At 44.3% G+C, this 13,071-nt stretch overlaps 1 protein-coding gene and 1 long non-coding RNA gene across 4 annotated transcripts in view; one reads left to right on the top strand and one right to left on the bottom strand.

Annotated features, from left to right (window-relative positions):
- Positions 1-9,043, bottom strand: part of LOC141580202 (uncharacterized) — a 92,527-nt gene extending 83,484 nt beyond the window's left edge. Inside the window, exon 1 of the long non-coding RNA XR_012512307.1 lies at positions 8,805-9,043. This is a non-coding gene — a long non-coding RNA (uncharacterized LOC141580202). The remainder of the gene's footprint in view (positions 1-8,804) is intronic.
- Position 9,044: 1 nt separating this feature from the next.
- ETF1 (eukaryotic translation termination factor 1) overlaps positions 9,045-13,071 on the top strand; it is a 34,832-nt gene continuing 30,805 nt past the window's right edge. Inside the window, exons 1-2 of one of the 3 annotated variants that reach the window (XM_003933937.4) lie at positions 9,045-9,185; positions 9,346-9,449. In XM_003933937.4, coding sequence (XP_003933986.1) covers positions 9,364-9,449 — 86 coding nt within the window. In that variant the 5' untranslated portion in view covers positions 9,045-9,185; positions 9,346-9,363. Of the gene's footprint in view, positions 9,186-9,345; positions 9,649-13,071 lie in introns of all 3 variants that reach the window. The other 2 variants (XM_010344486.3, XM_074380003.1) reach the window with 2 other exon arrangements.

Raw genomic sequence — 13,071 nt, 5'->3', positions numbered from 1 at the left:
GCTACTCAGGAGGCTGAGGCAGGAGAATTGCCTGAACCCAGGAGGCGGAGGTTGCGGTGAGCCGAGATCGCGCCATTGCACTCCAGCCTGGGTAACAAGAGCGAAACTCCGTCTCAAAAAAAAAAAAAAAATCGAATATGCAAGTGTGAAGGAAGTGATTTAGACAATAACATTTCTGGAAGATACAGTGTTTGTTCAAACACCCATGTAAAAGATCTAGGCTCAAGTTTTCAACTGCATGAACACTCGATGGGAACATTGTGGGATTATGAAGGATTGTTACATGGAGTATTGCAAGATATTTAGCATTTTTGGTTGGTCTTTGCCCACTACCTCTACTGTCTCCCAATCATAACTAAAAAAGCCCTCCAGGATTTCCAGAGTACTCCAGTTGAGAACTACTGGCTTATATCAGTCAAGACTCATGCTTGGGATCAGAAAGAGGGGCAAAATATATCTGGAGAAGTTGCTTAGGTGGGTGGGTACCCACAGATATTGTCTCCAGCTGTCCTATGGGTATGAGTGGACCCAATACTTGAGTCACCTATCAGTAAAGCTAATAGTAGGATAAACATTAAGAAAGTATAATGGGATTTCCTAAAGAAATAGAGCCAATAGGTTACATATCTAGAATGAGATTTATTATAAGATACTGGCTCACATAGTGGCTAGGTCTCACAATACACTGCAAAGCTGTTGGGGTAAAAATCTCGGTCACCAGGAACACAAATGGTGTCCTAGTCTGAGATTAGATGAGTATGGATGTCTTAGCTCTGGCAGGTGGAATTCTAACTCCCTTCTGCCTTTTTATTTTTGTTCTATGTGGGCCCTTAACTGATTAAATGATGCATGCTCACACCAAAGCAGAGCAAACTGATTTTCTCCAATTCAATACTAATCTCTTCTGGAGACTCACTCAAAATGTTTAACCAGTTACATGGCATCAATGGCCAAATTGACACAACATTATCACAAAAGACAAATTGTTTGGTTTTATTCTTTAGTAGAGCCTCCCTTTTGTGGTTATAACTTGCTTGGGTCCCAAGAAGAACTTATGGGACCAATTATAAAGTGCAAAATTGTGAATATTGATTATTTTTAGGGAAATGGTCCATTGCTTTCACTGGTTTCTCAGAGTCTGTCCCAAGGAGGGCTAACTAGATTTCCTATATGGAAAATTTACTAGCTTAAATGGCTGCAAGGCTTACCATACCAGTCACCCCTTTGCCATTTGCCATCCCCTCAATCCTATGCATTTACTTAGCACCCTTTTTCTACCATCCACCTCCTTGGTATACCTTCCCCACTCAGCTTACAGATATTTCACTCAAATTCTTATGCTTTTTTTTTTTTTTTGAAACGGAGTCTCGCACTGTCACCCAAGCTGGAGTGCAGTGGTGCAATTTCAACTACTGCAACCTCTTCCTCCTGGTTCAAGCGATTCTCCAGCCTCAGCCTCCCGAGTACCTGGGACTACAGGCACACTCCACCACGCCCAGCTAATTTTTTGTATTTTTAGTAGAGACAGGGTTTCACCATCTTGCCCAGTCTGGTGTCAAACTCCTGAGCTCAGGCATTCCACCCACCTCTGCCTCCCAAAGTGCAGAGATTACAGACATGTGATCTCGGCTCACTGCAACCTCCGCCTCCTGGGTTCAAGCAATTCTCCTGCCTCAGCCTCCGGAGTAGCTGGGACTACAGGCATGCGCCACCGCGCCCAGCTAATTTTTTTGTATTTTTAGTAGAGACAGGGTTTCACCATGTTGGTCAGGATGGTCTTGATCTCTTGACCTCGTGATCTGCCTGCCTCAGCCTCCCAAAGTGCTGGGATTACAGGCGTGAGCCACCATGCCCAGCTTATTTTTTAACTTAATGTTCCATTTAGCAACTTCATCGTTTTTTTGGAGATGGAGTCTTGCTCTGTCAATCCAGACGGTAGTGCAGTGGCACAATCTCGGCTCACTGTAACCTCTGCCTCCTGGGTTCAAGCAATTCTCCTGCCTCAGCCTCCGTAGTAGCTGGGGTTACAGACGTGTACCATCATGCTCAGCTGATTTTTGTATTTTTACTAGAAGCAGGGTTTTGCCATGTTGGCTAGGCTGGTCTCAAACTCTTGCGCTCAAATGATCCGCCCACCTCAGCCTCCAAAGTGCAGGGATTACAGGCATGAGCTACTGTGCCTGGCCTTAATCTTTTTTATTACATTTTCCCCTACCTTCTGGATTATTTTGAAGCAAATTCTAGACTTCACAATTCGATTCAAAATATATATTACTAAAAGGATTATAGTGCAACATCTATCATTGTCACACCTTTTAACATCTTTATAGCAAACAATAATATGTTTTTCCCAATAGTGTTGTACCTTTACAGCTGATCTGAGTCAGGAACCAAGGGTCACACCCACATTGTTTGACATGGCTAAGTTCCTTTCAATCTAGGCTTCCCTGCCTTTTTTCCCCTTTGCAATTTATTTTAGAAACTGGACCACTGGTCCCGTAGCGTCTCCTACATTCTAGATTTTACTAATTGCTTCCCTGTGATGTAATTTAATGTGTTCCTCCGTCCCATTTAATCTGATTCAAGTTCAGTTTTTTTGACATAGGATCCCTGTTCTGTTCCCCAAGCTGGAGTGTGGTGGTGCTATATAGCTCACTGTAACCTCAAACTCCTGAGCTCAAGCAATCCTCCTGCCTCACCCTCCCAAGCAGCTAGGATTACAGGTACTCGCCACCACACCCAGATGATTGAAAATGATTTTTGTAGAAATGGTGCTTTTGCTACGTATATTGTTTGGGCTGTTCTCAAACTCCTTAAGCCAAGTCATCTTCCTACCCTGGCCTCCCAAAGCACTGGGATTACAAGCATGAGCCTCTCACCCAGCTTGTTTTGTTTTTCTACAGTAGGTGGTGTGCATTTCCATCAGAGGGCACATAATTTCAGTTGGCTTTTTTGTCATGTTAGTAGCCACTGATGATCATCACCTAGATCTCTAATTTCATGAAAGGTATATTGCTTTACTTTTGTCTTCTCATTTTTAGTTGGAATACCTCTATAGTGAAAAAATTCCCCTTTAACAAGTATAAAGTTACACTGCAATGTATCTATATATAAGGGAAGACCAGTTAAATGCTCAGCTCTTTTCCTTTATTTACCAGTTTTCAGAATGATTTGATTCCATAATCGAAGGTGGGGAAAATACGTTTCTTGGGTGTCACAGTGAACTCATGGATTTAGACTTATTTTTGTGTTTCACTTCATTGCAACCATTCTTAGTGATACTTAAATTGTTCTAACCTTGGCCTGAGAGCCTCTTCCTGTTGGCTTTTAAGTCCTTCTGACAAAATTCCAAGAGTCTGTGTTACTTTTTTTGCTTACTGACATAACCAGTTGTTCCAGGCTCACCTTGTTCATTTCTGCTTCAGTCCAAGAAACTACTTCTATCTGCTATATTACTTGTTTAACATCCCTATGTCTCCCTTGCACCCCCCCCACAAAAAAAATATAAGGACTGAATTACATTTAAGCATTTTCTGTACTTGTCCCAGTGCTGGACCAAAAAAGTGGCATGCAATAAATATTTATGGAATTGAACTAAAAGATTAGCATTTGTCTAGCTATTCAACAAGTATCTCTGTTGAATCAAACAAGGCACCACTGGCAACATTAAGCACTTGCCTCTTCAGGTGGTCCAAGCAGGGTTCAGGCTCTCTCTATGAATACTCATATGCTAGAGGTAGACCCCAGCTAATGGGCTGTCCCTAGAACAGATACTCTGTCAGGTACTCTCACACACACACCTTTTTTTATACTGAGAGGATGAGCTTATTTTCTTAAAGGAGGAAATCATTATAGAATAAAGCCAGAGTAATGGCCAGTATCTGCTTAATTTAACAAGACGACAAACTCAAGTAAAGAAGTCTGATCCTCTAGAGAGGAAACTGTCATTCCTTAGCTGCAATCCCCGATCCAACTGAAGAATTATATTTCACCACTAGGTGTCCACAGAGGAACAAAGGATACCTTACACTTGCCCATTCCAAGTCCCTTTCACACACACTACACTCCATAAACAACTTGTCATATGTCAATTTATAAAAACCTTAAATCTTGTTTTACTACAGCTTAGGTCTTCATTTACTTTAACTTATGAGATATCCTGGCTGGGCGCAGTGGCTCACACCTGTAATCCCAGTACTTTGGGAGGCCAAGGCAGGTGGATTACTTGAGGTCAGGAATTCGAAACCAGCCTGGCCATCATGGTGAAACCCCGCCTCCACTAAAAAATACAAAAATTAGCCAGGCATGCTGGTACATGCCTGTAATCCCAGCTATTCGGGAGGCTGAGGCAGGAGAATCTCTTGAGCCCAAGAGGTGGAGATTCCAGGGAGCTGAGATCACACCACTGCACTCCAGCCTGGGAGACGAAGTGAGACTCCGTCTCAAAAATAAAAAAATATATATATATCTTTGTTTAGTTAAGGATGGAATATACAGAACTGCATTCCTCAAATTCATTATGATTAAGTATAGCCAATAACTTGAAAGCAGACTAGATAAACTTTATCAACTCCCATCTACTTCATGAAGCTGTAAGTGCTTTAGAGACAATCTAATCCAGACTTTTCAAACTATTTTTTATTTTTATAGACATAGAAACATTTTTTCTTTCAAAAAATTAACATGAAGGTCAGGCACGGTGGCTCACACCTGTAATCCCAGCACTTTGGGAGGCCGAGGCAGGCAGATCACAAGATCAGGAGTTTGAGACCAGCCTGGCCAATATGCTGAAACCCCATCTCTACTAGAAAAAAAATACAAAAATTAGCCGGGCATGGTAGCAGACACCTGTAGTCCCAGCTACTCAGGAGGCTGAGGCAGGAGAATTGCTTGAACCCAGGAGGTGTAGGTTGCAGTGAGCTGAGATTGCACCACTGCACTCCAGCCTGGGCAACAGCAAGACTCCTAAAAAAAAAAAAAAAAATTTATATAGAACTCTTTCATAGGGGCAGGATAAGCAAATATAATTGGTAAGATACCTAGGAAAAAGTCATTCATTCTAATATAGTTAATGAGAAAAACCACATTTCATTTCTCTACACTGTCAACACAGAACACTTCTGTGATCAGATGTGTGGGTTTATTCCACACCAAGCAATTCTCCAACTCTGAACACCAGCTGGGTGTCCTACAATTCAATTCAATTCTGACATTACCTACCCGGAGTTGGCTTCAGATCCCACAAATTGCGGGCTCAGTCTCAAGGCTGCCCTCATTTCAGATGCCAGTCCCAAGTTGCTCCAGGTTGTGACCTGACTTCTGACCAACTGGCTAAAAATCAGGGTACCCATGACCCCACTCCCCATCAGGCTTGATAATCTGCTAGGACAGCTTACAGAACTCAGGGAAAAGGACTTTGTTTACCCATTCATTATGAAAGATATGACAAAGGAAGCACAAATGATCAGCCAGATAAAGAGGTACATAGTGTGAAATCCAGGAGGGTTCTGAGCCCAGGAGCTTTTCCTGTGGAGTTGTGATGTGCCAACCTCCCATCATATAGATGCATACACCAACCTAGAAACTCATCAAATCTTGTTCAAGTTTTTACAGAGCTTAATCTCCAGCATCTACCTACTCTCTCCAGTGGTCAGTGGGTGGGGCTGAAAGTTCCAACTCTGTAATCATTTCATATTTCTGATGACCAGATCCACCATAAGCCACTGCGTTAGCATAAACCCAGATGTGATCAAAAGAGGCTCATTATGAATAAAAAAAGACACTCCTATCATTTAGGAAATTGCAAGGGAACCAGGGGCAAAGAGCAAATATATTTCAATTTATACCACATTTAGGACATATAAATACCCAATATTTTAAACTCCAATTCTGAAAAGCTACAAGCTTCTAACAATTACTAATAATTCTAACAGCACTTAAGTAGACTGAGGAAGAGATCCCACACTCCTATTGTACTGGCTTCCTCTTTCCACCAGGAGAAACAAATCCCTAGGAATTGTACTTTGGATCTGCTCCACCTTTGGTCTCTCAACTTTTGTTTTCTGCTAGAGAACAACTGAGTCATGTTACAGGACTCAATAGATGAGTACAGAAAATAGTGGAAAAGGAAAGAAGAAATTAGGAAACATTAAAAAAGTAAGGGAACTAACATTAAAAGGGAACTAATATATGACATATGCATACTAGAAAGGGTACTAGGTGCTTTATGTAAATTATTTAATCCACCAACAGTCCCATAAAATAGGTAGTATCCCATTTTACAGGCAAAAAATTCTGAAAGATTTAAGGAATAACTTTCCCAAGTTAAGGAGCAGAGTCAGGTTTCAAACCTAGGGCTACCAACTCAACAGAACTTTCGGGCCGGGCACACCGGCTCATGCCTGTAATCCCAGCACTTTGGGAGGCCAAGGCAGGCAGATCATGAGGTCAGGAGTTCGAGACCAGCCTGACCAACATGGTGAAACCGCATCTCTACTAAAAATACTGTTAGCCAGGCATGGTGGCACATGCCTGTAATCCCAGCTAATCGGCTAGCTGAGGCAGGAGAATCGCTTGAACCCCGGAGGCAGAGGCTGCAGTGAGCCAAGATGGCATCACTGCACTCCAGTCTGGGCAACAGAACAAGATACCATCTCAAACAAACAAACAAAAAAGAACAGGAAAGGTAGAGTAGGGCAATCTAATATAGAAAGGAGGAACTAGGGCAAGAGGAATGACATAAGGAAAACCTTGGACACAACTGATTCCTAGTCAGTAAGTAGTGTTTATGACTAAGAAGACCCCTCCATTCACTACTAAACACAGTGAATGACACTGACAGCAGGAGTACAATATTATTTAACAAGTGAACATATGCCAAAAACTACAAAATGGAACCCAAAGAAGATGTTCCAACCTGAGATTCAATTCCTGGGGGACAGAAGTATGTATGACCATGTCCCCACCCTATGAAAATATAGGTAATGGGGTCACTATAATAGACTGGACACCAAACATGGAGTTGGACAGCCATAAACTAGCTGTGGAACTCTGAGCAAGTCTCTTTCACTTTTCTTTGCCTCAGTTTCCCCATGTATGAAATGGGGGTCATACCACCATCTTCAAAGTGTGAACAAAGTTTATAAAACATGCAAGAAGTATTCAAAGACCATACAAATGAAAGTGCATGATTGATATTACTACTTATGTCTCATAAGCAATCTCAAACTTAACAGGCCCAAGATGAAATTCTGTCATCTCCCAACACCTGCTCCTCACCTTTCCCACCTCAGTAAATGTCACCACTTCAGTACTCTGGAAACTATTCTTCGTTTTCCTCATCCAATCTATCATCCAGTCCTAATTACTTTTATTTATTTATTTAATTTATTTTTCCTTGAGTCAAGGTCTCGCTCTGTCACCCAGGCTGGAGTACAGTGGCGCGATCTCAGCTCACCGCAGGTTCTAATTCCTGGGCTCAAGGGTTCCTCCCACCTCAGCCTCCCAAGCAGCTGGGACTACTGGTGCCGGCCACCACACCCGGCTAATTTTTTTGTAGAGATGGAATCTTGCCATGTTGCCCAGGCTGCTCTCGAACTCCTGGGCTCAAGCGATCCTCCTCGTTTGGCCTCCCAAAGTGCCGGGATTAGAGCCGTGGGCCACTGCACCAGGCCCTCCGTTCACTTCTATCTGCACTGCCACCAGCCTAGGTAAGCGAAAATCAACTCTCACATGATAATGAAGCAGCCAAAATGGTCTCTGGCCTTCTCTTGTGCTCTCTCCAGTCCAACCATCGCTCTAAACCCTTTATCCACCGTTCTTGAAAGAAGCCAAACTTCTGAATCTGGCTTAAAAGACCCTACATGATCTCTTCCCCCGCTGCTCCCTCAAACCACTCACCCCGTCCCTGACCCTGTGCCAGCACACTGGCGTTTCTGTACTCCTCAACTGTGTTCTGCTTCCCCCCGACAAACTCTTACTCATCCTTTGGGTCTCATTTCAGAGTTGGGTCTCCGCCATACACTCTCAGAGCACCGTTAAGTACTTAAGCATTTGTATAATTATTTTATGATACAAAAGTATAAAATCACAAACGGTGAGAAACCCAATCGACTACAAGCTCCACGAGGGGAAGTACTGTCATGTTTGGTTCACCTCTGTATCCCCAGGAAAACAGGGTCCAGCACACGGTCTGCGCTCAATATTTGAACCCAAACGAGGAGAGGGGAGACAAAGTAGCCACCTAAAAATCCGAACTCAAAAAAACAATGTTCTAACCGTATGTTCATGCCCATTTTCTTTCAACACTCTCTCCACCTGCATTCTCAACGGCTCAGGCCAAACCACACATGGGGTCAGATACCTCAAGTCTCCAAACTCAGGCAGCCCCCGCTTTCTTCTACCCCATAAAGTTCTAAGTCCGAAGTGAGCCCGTCCTAGCTCTGGGGCCAGAGAGAACAGGCCTGATTCGCCCCTACGGGTGAGGGTCCCAGACTGCCCGGAGGCAGGCTCCTCAGCCAGACCTACTGGACAGGACTCCTCCACACTATTCCGCGCAGCCGTGACGCACGCACACCGCAGCACTACGTCAGCTCAGAAGCCGCCGCGCGCGAGGCGCCTCTTCGCGGGTTCTCATGCACCGTTCAAACCGCGCATCGCCGACTGCCTAGCTTCGCGTCGCAGAGCCTCGGATGTCCACCCTACTCATGGAGGAGGGACGGAAAAGACGACGACCCCAGTCTTCTCTCTTTAAGAACCACCCCCATTCGAGCCTGACGGGCTCTGAGTAAACTCGCGAGACTCACCGGCTTCCGCCCGCTTCCTCCTCTGTCTTGCCAGGCCGGAAGAAGGGTGGTACCTCCCGCCTCCAGCCTCTACCTCACAAGGCAGCGCGGACCCAGCTGAGGCCAATCGGCAGGTTCATTGTAGGCTGAGGAGCAGAGAGCCAATGAGAAGTCGCGGCGGACGCAAACTTCTCCTCACTCGCACTGGCCCCCCTCCCTTCCGCCCGCCGCCTTCCACTCCGCCCCTGGCGGAGGAAGTGATGTCACAGGCCCCATGTGAGCGGATTGCAACACATGCAGCTGCCTGGAGAGAGGGAGCCGGTGTCCTACGTCAGAGCCGCCGCCGCCGCGGAGCCGCCGCCGGGGAGGAGCAGCCGCTGCCGCCCAGGACTGGGCCCTTAGGTGAGACACGGGGAGGGAAACGCCGGCGACCTCTGCGGCAAGTTGCGCCGGGCGGGGAGGAGAGGGCCTCTGGGGGTGGCGAGGAAGGGGGCCGCTCTGCCCCAGCGGCGGCGCTAACTCTGTGGTCTTGGTGTCTCCGGGCCCCGCCGGGCCGCTCTAGGGAGGAGGAGGCGAGAAGATGGCGGACGACCCCAGTGCTGCCGACAGGAACGTGGAGATCTGGAAGATCAAGAAGCTCATTAAGAGCTTGGAGGCGGCCCGCGGGTGAGCGCCGCGTCCGGCACCCCCCGTGCCCTCTTGGTTCCCGGACCCCTCAGGATGGACGCCCCCGCGCCGCATGGCCGGATGAGGAGAACCAGGCACTAGCCAACTCCCGCCTTCTGGATCTCTGGGTAGTAGCCCCTGACCCAGGGGCGAGGGTCGGCGCGGTTGGCCCGAGAAGGGGTCCTTTCCCCGCATGGGGGTAAGGGGCCCGCGCTCCCGGGGTTTAGACCACTCGGCCCCCCTCGTGGTAGGCCACCGCTACTTTTGCACCCCTCCCTGGCCCTTAGGTCCAGCTCCTCTCTCTTCGGGCTCCAGGTGCTGCCACCCAACTCGGGCGCTGTTGTGGCAGAGTGCTTGGCCTTCCTTTCCCAACGCCCTTTCCTAATTTCCTCTTCTCCTTTCACGTTCCTTAGCCAGGCCTCATTAAAATGGCCTCCCCCTCTTGGGCTTCTGAGACCCGGGTGGGTGAAGTTTGGATGGGACGGGACGCAGAGGTGGCCAGGGATAGCTTCTTTCTGACTGCTGATTTCTCTGGGTCTTCCACCTGTCCCAAGATGACTTCGCCCAAGTCCTCTAATTACCCCGCAGCTTCCTGGTTTTAGCTGTTCCAGGACCCAGCTATAAACTGAAAATGCCAGCGTATGCGCTGTGTGAGGAGTGCTGGGTAGGTTTTGGTTGATGAATCTGCATGAGTATGTCCAGGAGAAATACGGATTAGGGGGCCGTTTGATATGAATCATAACTACAGAGTCCCTGCTGGCATTTCTCTGAAACTTGTGGGCATATCGCTGTAGAGGTGCCCGATGAACTTAATGCTTGTTGCGTGAGATTCAGAATTGAATTAAATGGGCTTTGAGTCTTGTACGTTTATGGTAGGCTAGATTAAATTAGCTGTGTGTGCTTTTTTTAAAAAAAAAGTTCCTTTGAGGAGGGTATGCCAGAGGTATTCCTGTTTCATTAGTTTATTACTTTATTTTGTTCCTTTCCCAGTCATGGAAACTTTATTTACAGGAAATGCCCCCCCCCAAAAAAAAGTGTTTGGAACATTATTACATACTTGTATGTCTGAGCATTCTTAGAATAGCAGAATGGCCTGCCTCAGGCCATGTGAAAAGTTGATTTCAGCACAAGAATTTGACATTCTGGTTTCCAGCCCAGGACTGTCATTTATGGGTAGAGTTGCAATTTTAGAATGACAGCTCCTCCAAACTCTTCCTTATGACTGTTTTATGAAAAAGAGTGTGCTTAATTGTACTGAAGGCCCAGTTCACAGGTTGGTTTTGCTAGTGTTTTGTTCTTAATAAATTGGGGACAGTTCTATTTGGAATGAGGCTTCTAAAAGTTTGGCCCCATTCAGTGACTTGGGCTTGTGCACTCCGGTTTACTGGAGAAACATTTGTTTAATATGAGTCGAAGGTAGTAGCGTATTTTTTAGTCCTTACGTTTTTCTTTGAATTTAATAGAATATTCAGACCTTCTTAATAATCTTACAGGAACTTGTGCCATATGGTAGGGTGAATAGTTATTCCCAAAATGTGAGAATATTGTACAGAAAGGGTAATATCGGTCACGACCCGTTATGTTGCACTACCAGGAATTAGCCAGGTTCTTTTGTTTCAGTAGGCTCTTCTGTGTTAATTGAAATCTTCAATCCAGTATTGCGTTTTATAGATTGTTGTTGTTGCAGTATTGTTTAAAGGTGGATATGACCTGTGGATTTGTTCTTATTACTGTCATTAGCAGGCAGTTTCACGCATTTTAATTTGCATACGTTATGTTCTCTGAAACAGTCCAAAAAATTTCATTCATGACTATAATTTGCCTGTTTGAAGTAACATTGAAGATAACATTGCTTAATAAGTAACAGCATTATTATCTACTGCTTGATGAAGGAAACTCATTCTTAAATTTGTTCTACCTGTGTTACCCAGCCACTAGAAACTTTTAAACCCTTCTTTGAAGGCTTTATCTCTTTGTTTTGCAAAGTTCAATAAAGTTTAAAGCATGCTAAAAATGAAGTTATTAGGCACAGCTTGTCTTCCAAGTTGTTGAGTTTGGATATTTTAGGCATCATTAAGCTATCTAAAATAGCTAGAGGATCTTCCTCTAAACATTGTGGTTAATAATCATGTCCTGCTTTGCTTTTAATCAGGATTTGGTTGCATCTTGATCCCATGGAAATTTAAAATATTGGCCATCTCTGAGTATTGGTAAAGGAGTCAGAAGATTCCCTATTACATACCAGTTTTTGGAGAGGGGTATAGTTTCATTGCCAACTTGTGTTAAAGTCATACTCTAGATTTTCATAGATGGTGGACAGTGGAAAATGTTCTTCCTATTTTACCTAGGGCTAAAATATTTTTAGGAGAATTGTAATGGACTTTAAAGACAAACTGGATGACAAAATGAATCTGCATTTGCTGGTGTTTTGGGATACTCTGGTTTTCAGGAGGAAACAGGTTGTTTCCAGGCGTTGGTGATTGGCACAAGATAGTGAGACTTAGTGGTGAAGTAACAGAATTGTTTTGGAAATGAAAAAGCCCTCTCCTCCCCTTAGCAGTGTAGAATTCTAGGCATAGGAATCAAGGATTGGTTTTTAACAGCAGTTAATAAAATTTGCTAGAGCAAGAGTAATTTTGAAGTTAAGATAATCATATGTAATTATCTCTTGCAATATGACCCAAATTTAATGTAGCTTGGAAAAGGAACCACCTGCAAAATGGGCTCACTAATTATATCTGAATAAAGAGGGGGGAAGTATGTTGGCAAAATAATTTATTAAGCACATACTATGTTATAGGCTGTGCTACCGCACATTATTAAGTCATTTAATCTTCACAACAATTATTGCCACCATTTGGTAGACAAGACACCTGAGGCTAAAAGATAATTTGTCCAAGATGTCACAGCAAAAATGTAGCAGAGTTTAGAACTTAAACCAATGTGCTATACTGGTTATATTTTATTTTCAGAAAATACAAAGCTAGACTTCCTTAAACTGTAGACTGAGCTGTAACAGATTCTGCTTTATATTACATGAGTGGAAGAGCGTTTATAGAGGCCAGATTACTAAAATAGGAAACTTGATACATTCTGTTTTATACTTAATCTTCTGAGTTGAAAGGAGTGTCACACATATAACTTGATTTTTTGTTTGAGTAGAACGTGCTTATTTGGTTTCAGGTAAGCCTGGTCGCATGTTAGTTTGTGTGTGCTAGTAAACTAACCAGCTAATTCTTTTGGTAGACATAGGCCCCACTTAAATTTGATGGTAGTTCTTCCCTGTTCATGACTGCTCCTGGTGTATTCTCCACTGTTGGCCTATGAGGACAAATGTATACATAAACCAAAACTGGTTGAGAGTAACTTGAATAAAGAGCTAAAACAGGTGAATGTATGTTAGAAAAAAGGGGAGAATTATTGCTTGTTTTTTCTCTTTGGTAGTTTCTGTGCAGGCAAGAGGTGGCCTCAGAAATAGTGTTGGACACTTATAGTTTTCAGGTAGTGTTAATAAAAGCATAACTAGAGCCTGTTCTAGCCAGGGACAGTGGCGAATGTGACCAAGGAATGGACAGTGTTAATTTGGGTTAAGTTGTGTCTGTGGGTGTTAAAATATCTTTTC

Source organism: Saimiri boliviensis, chromosome 1 (assembly GCF_048565385.1).
Source record: "Saimiri boliviensis isolate mSaiBol1 chromosome 1, mSaiBol1.pri, whole genome shotgun sequence".
NCBI classification, from domain to species: Eukaryota; Metazoa; Chordata; class Mammalia; order Primates; family Cebidae; genus Saimiri; species Saimiri boliviensis.
Note: the sequence above shows the minus strand (reverse complement) of the source record. Positions and strands in the feature narration are given on the sequence as shown.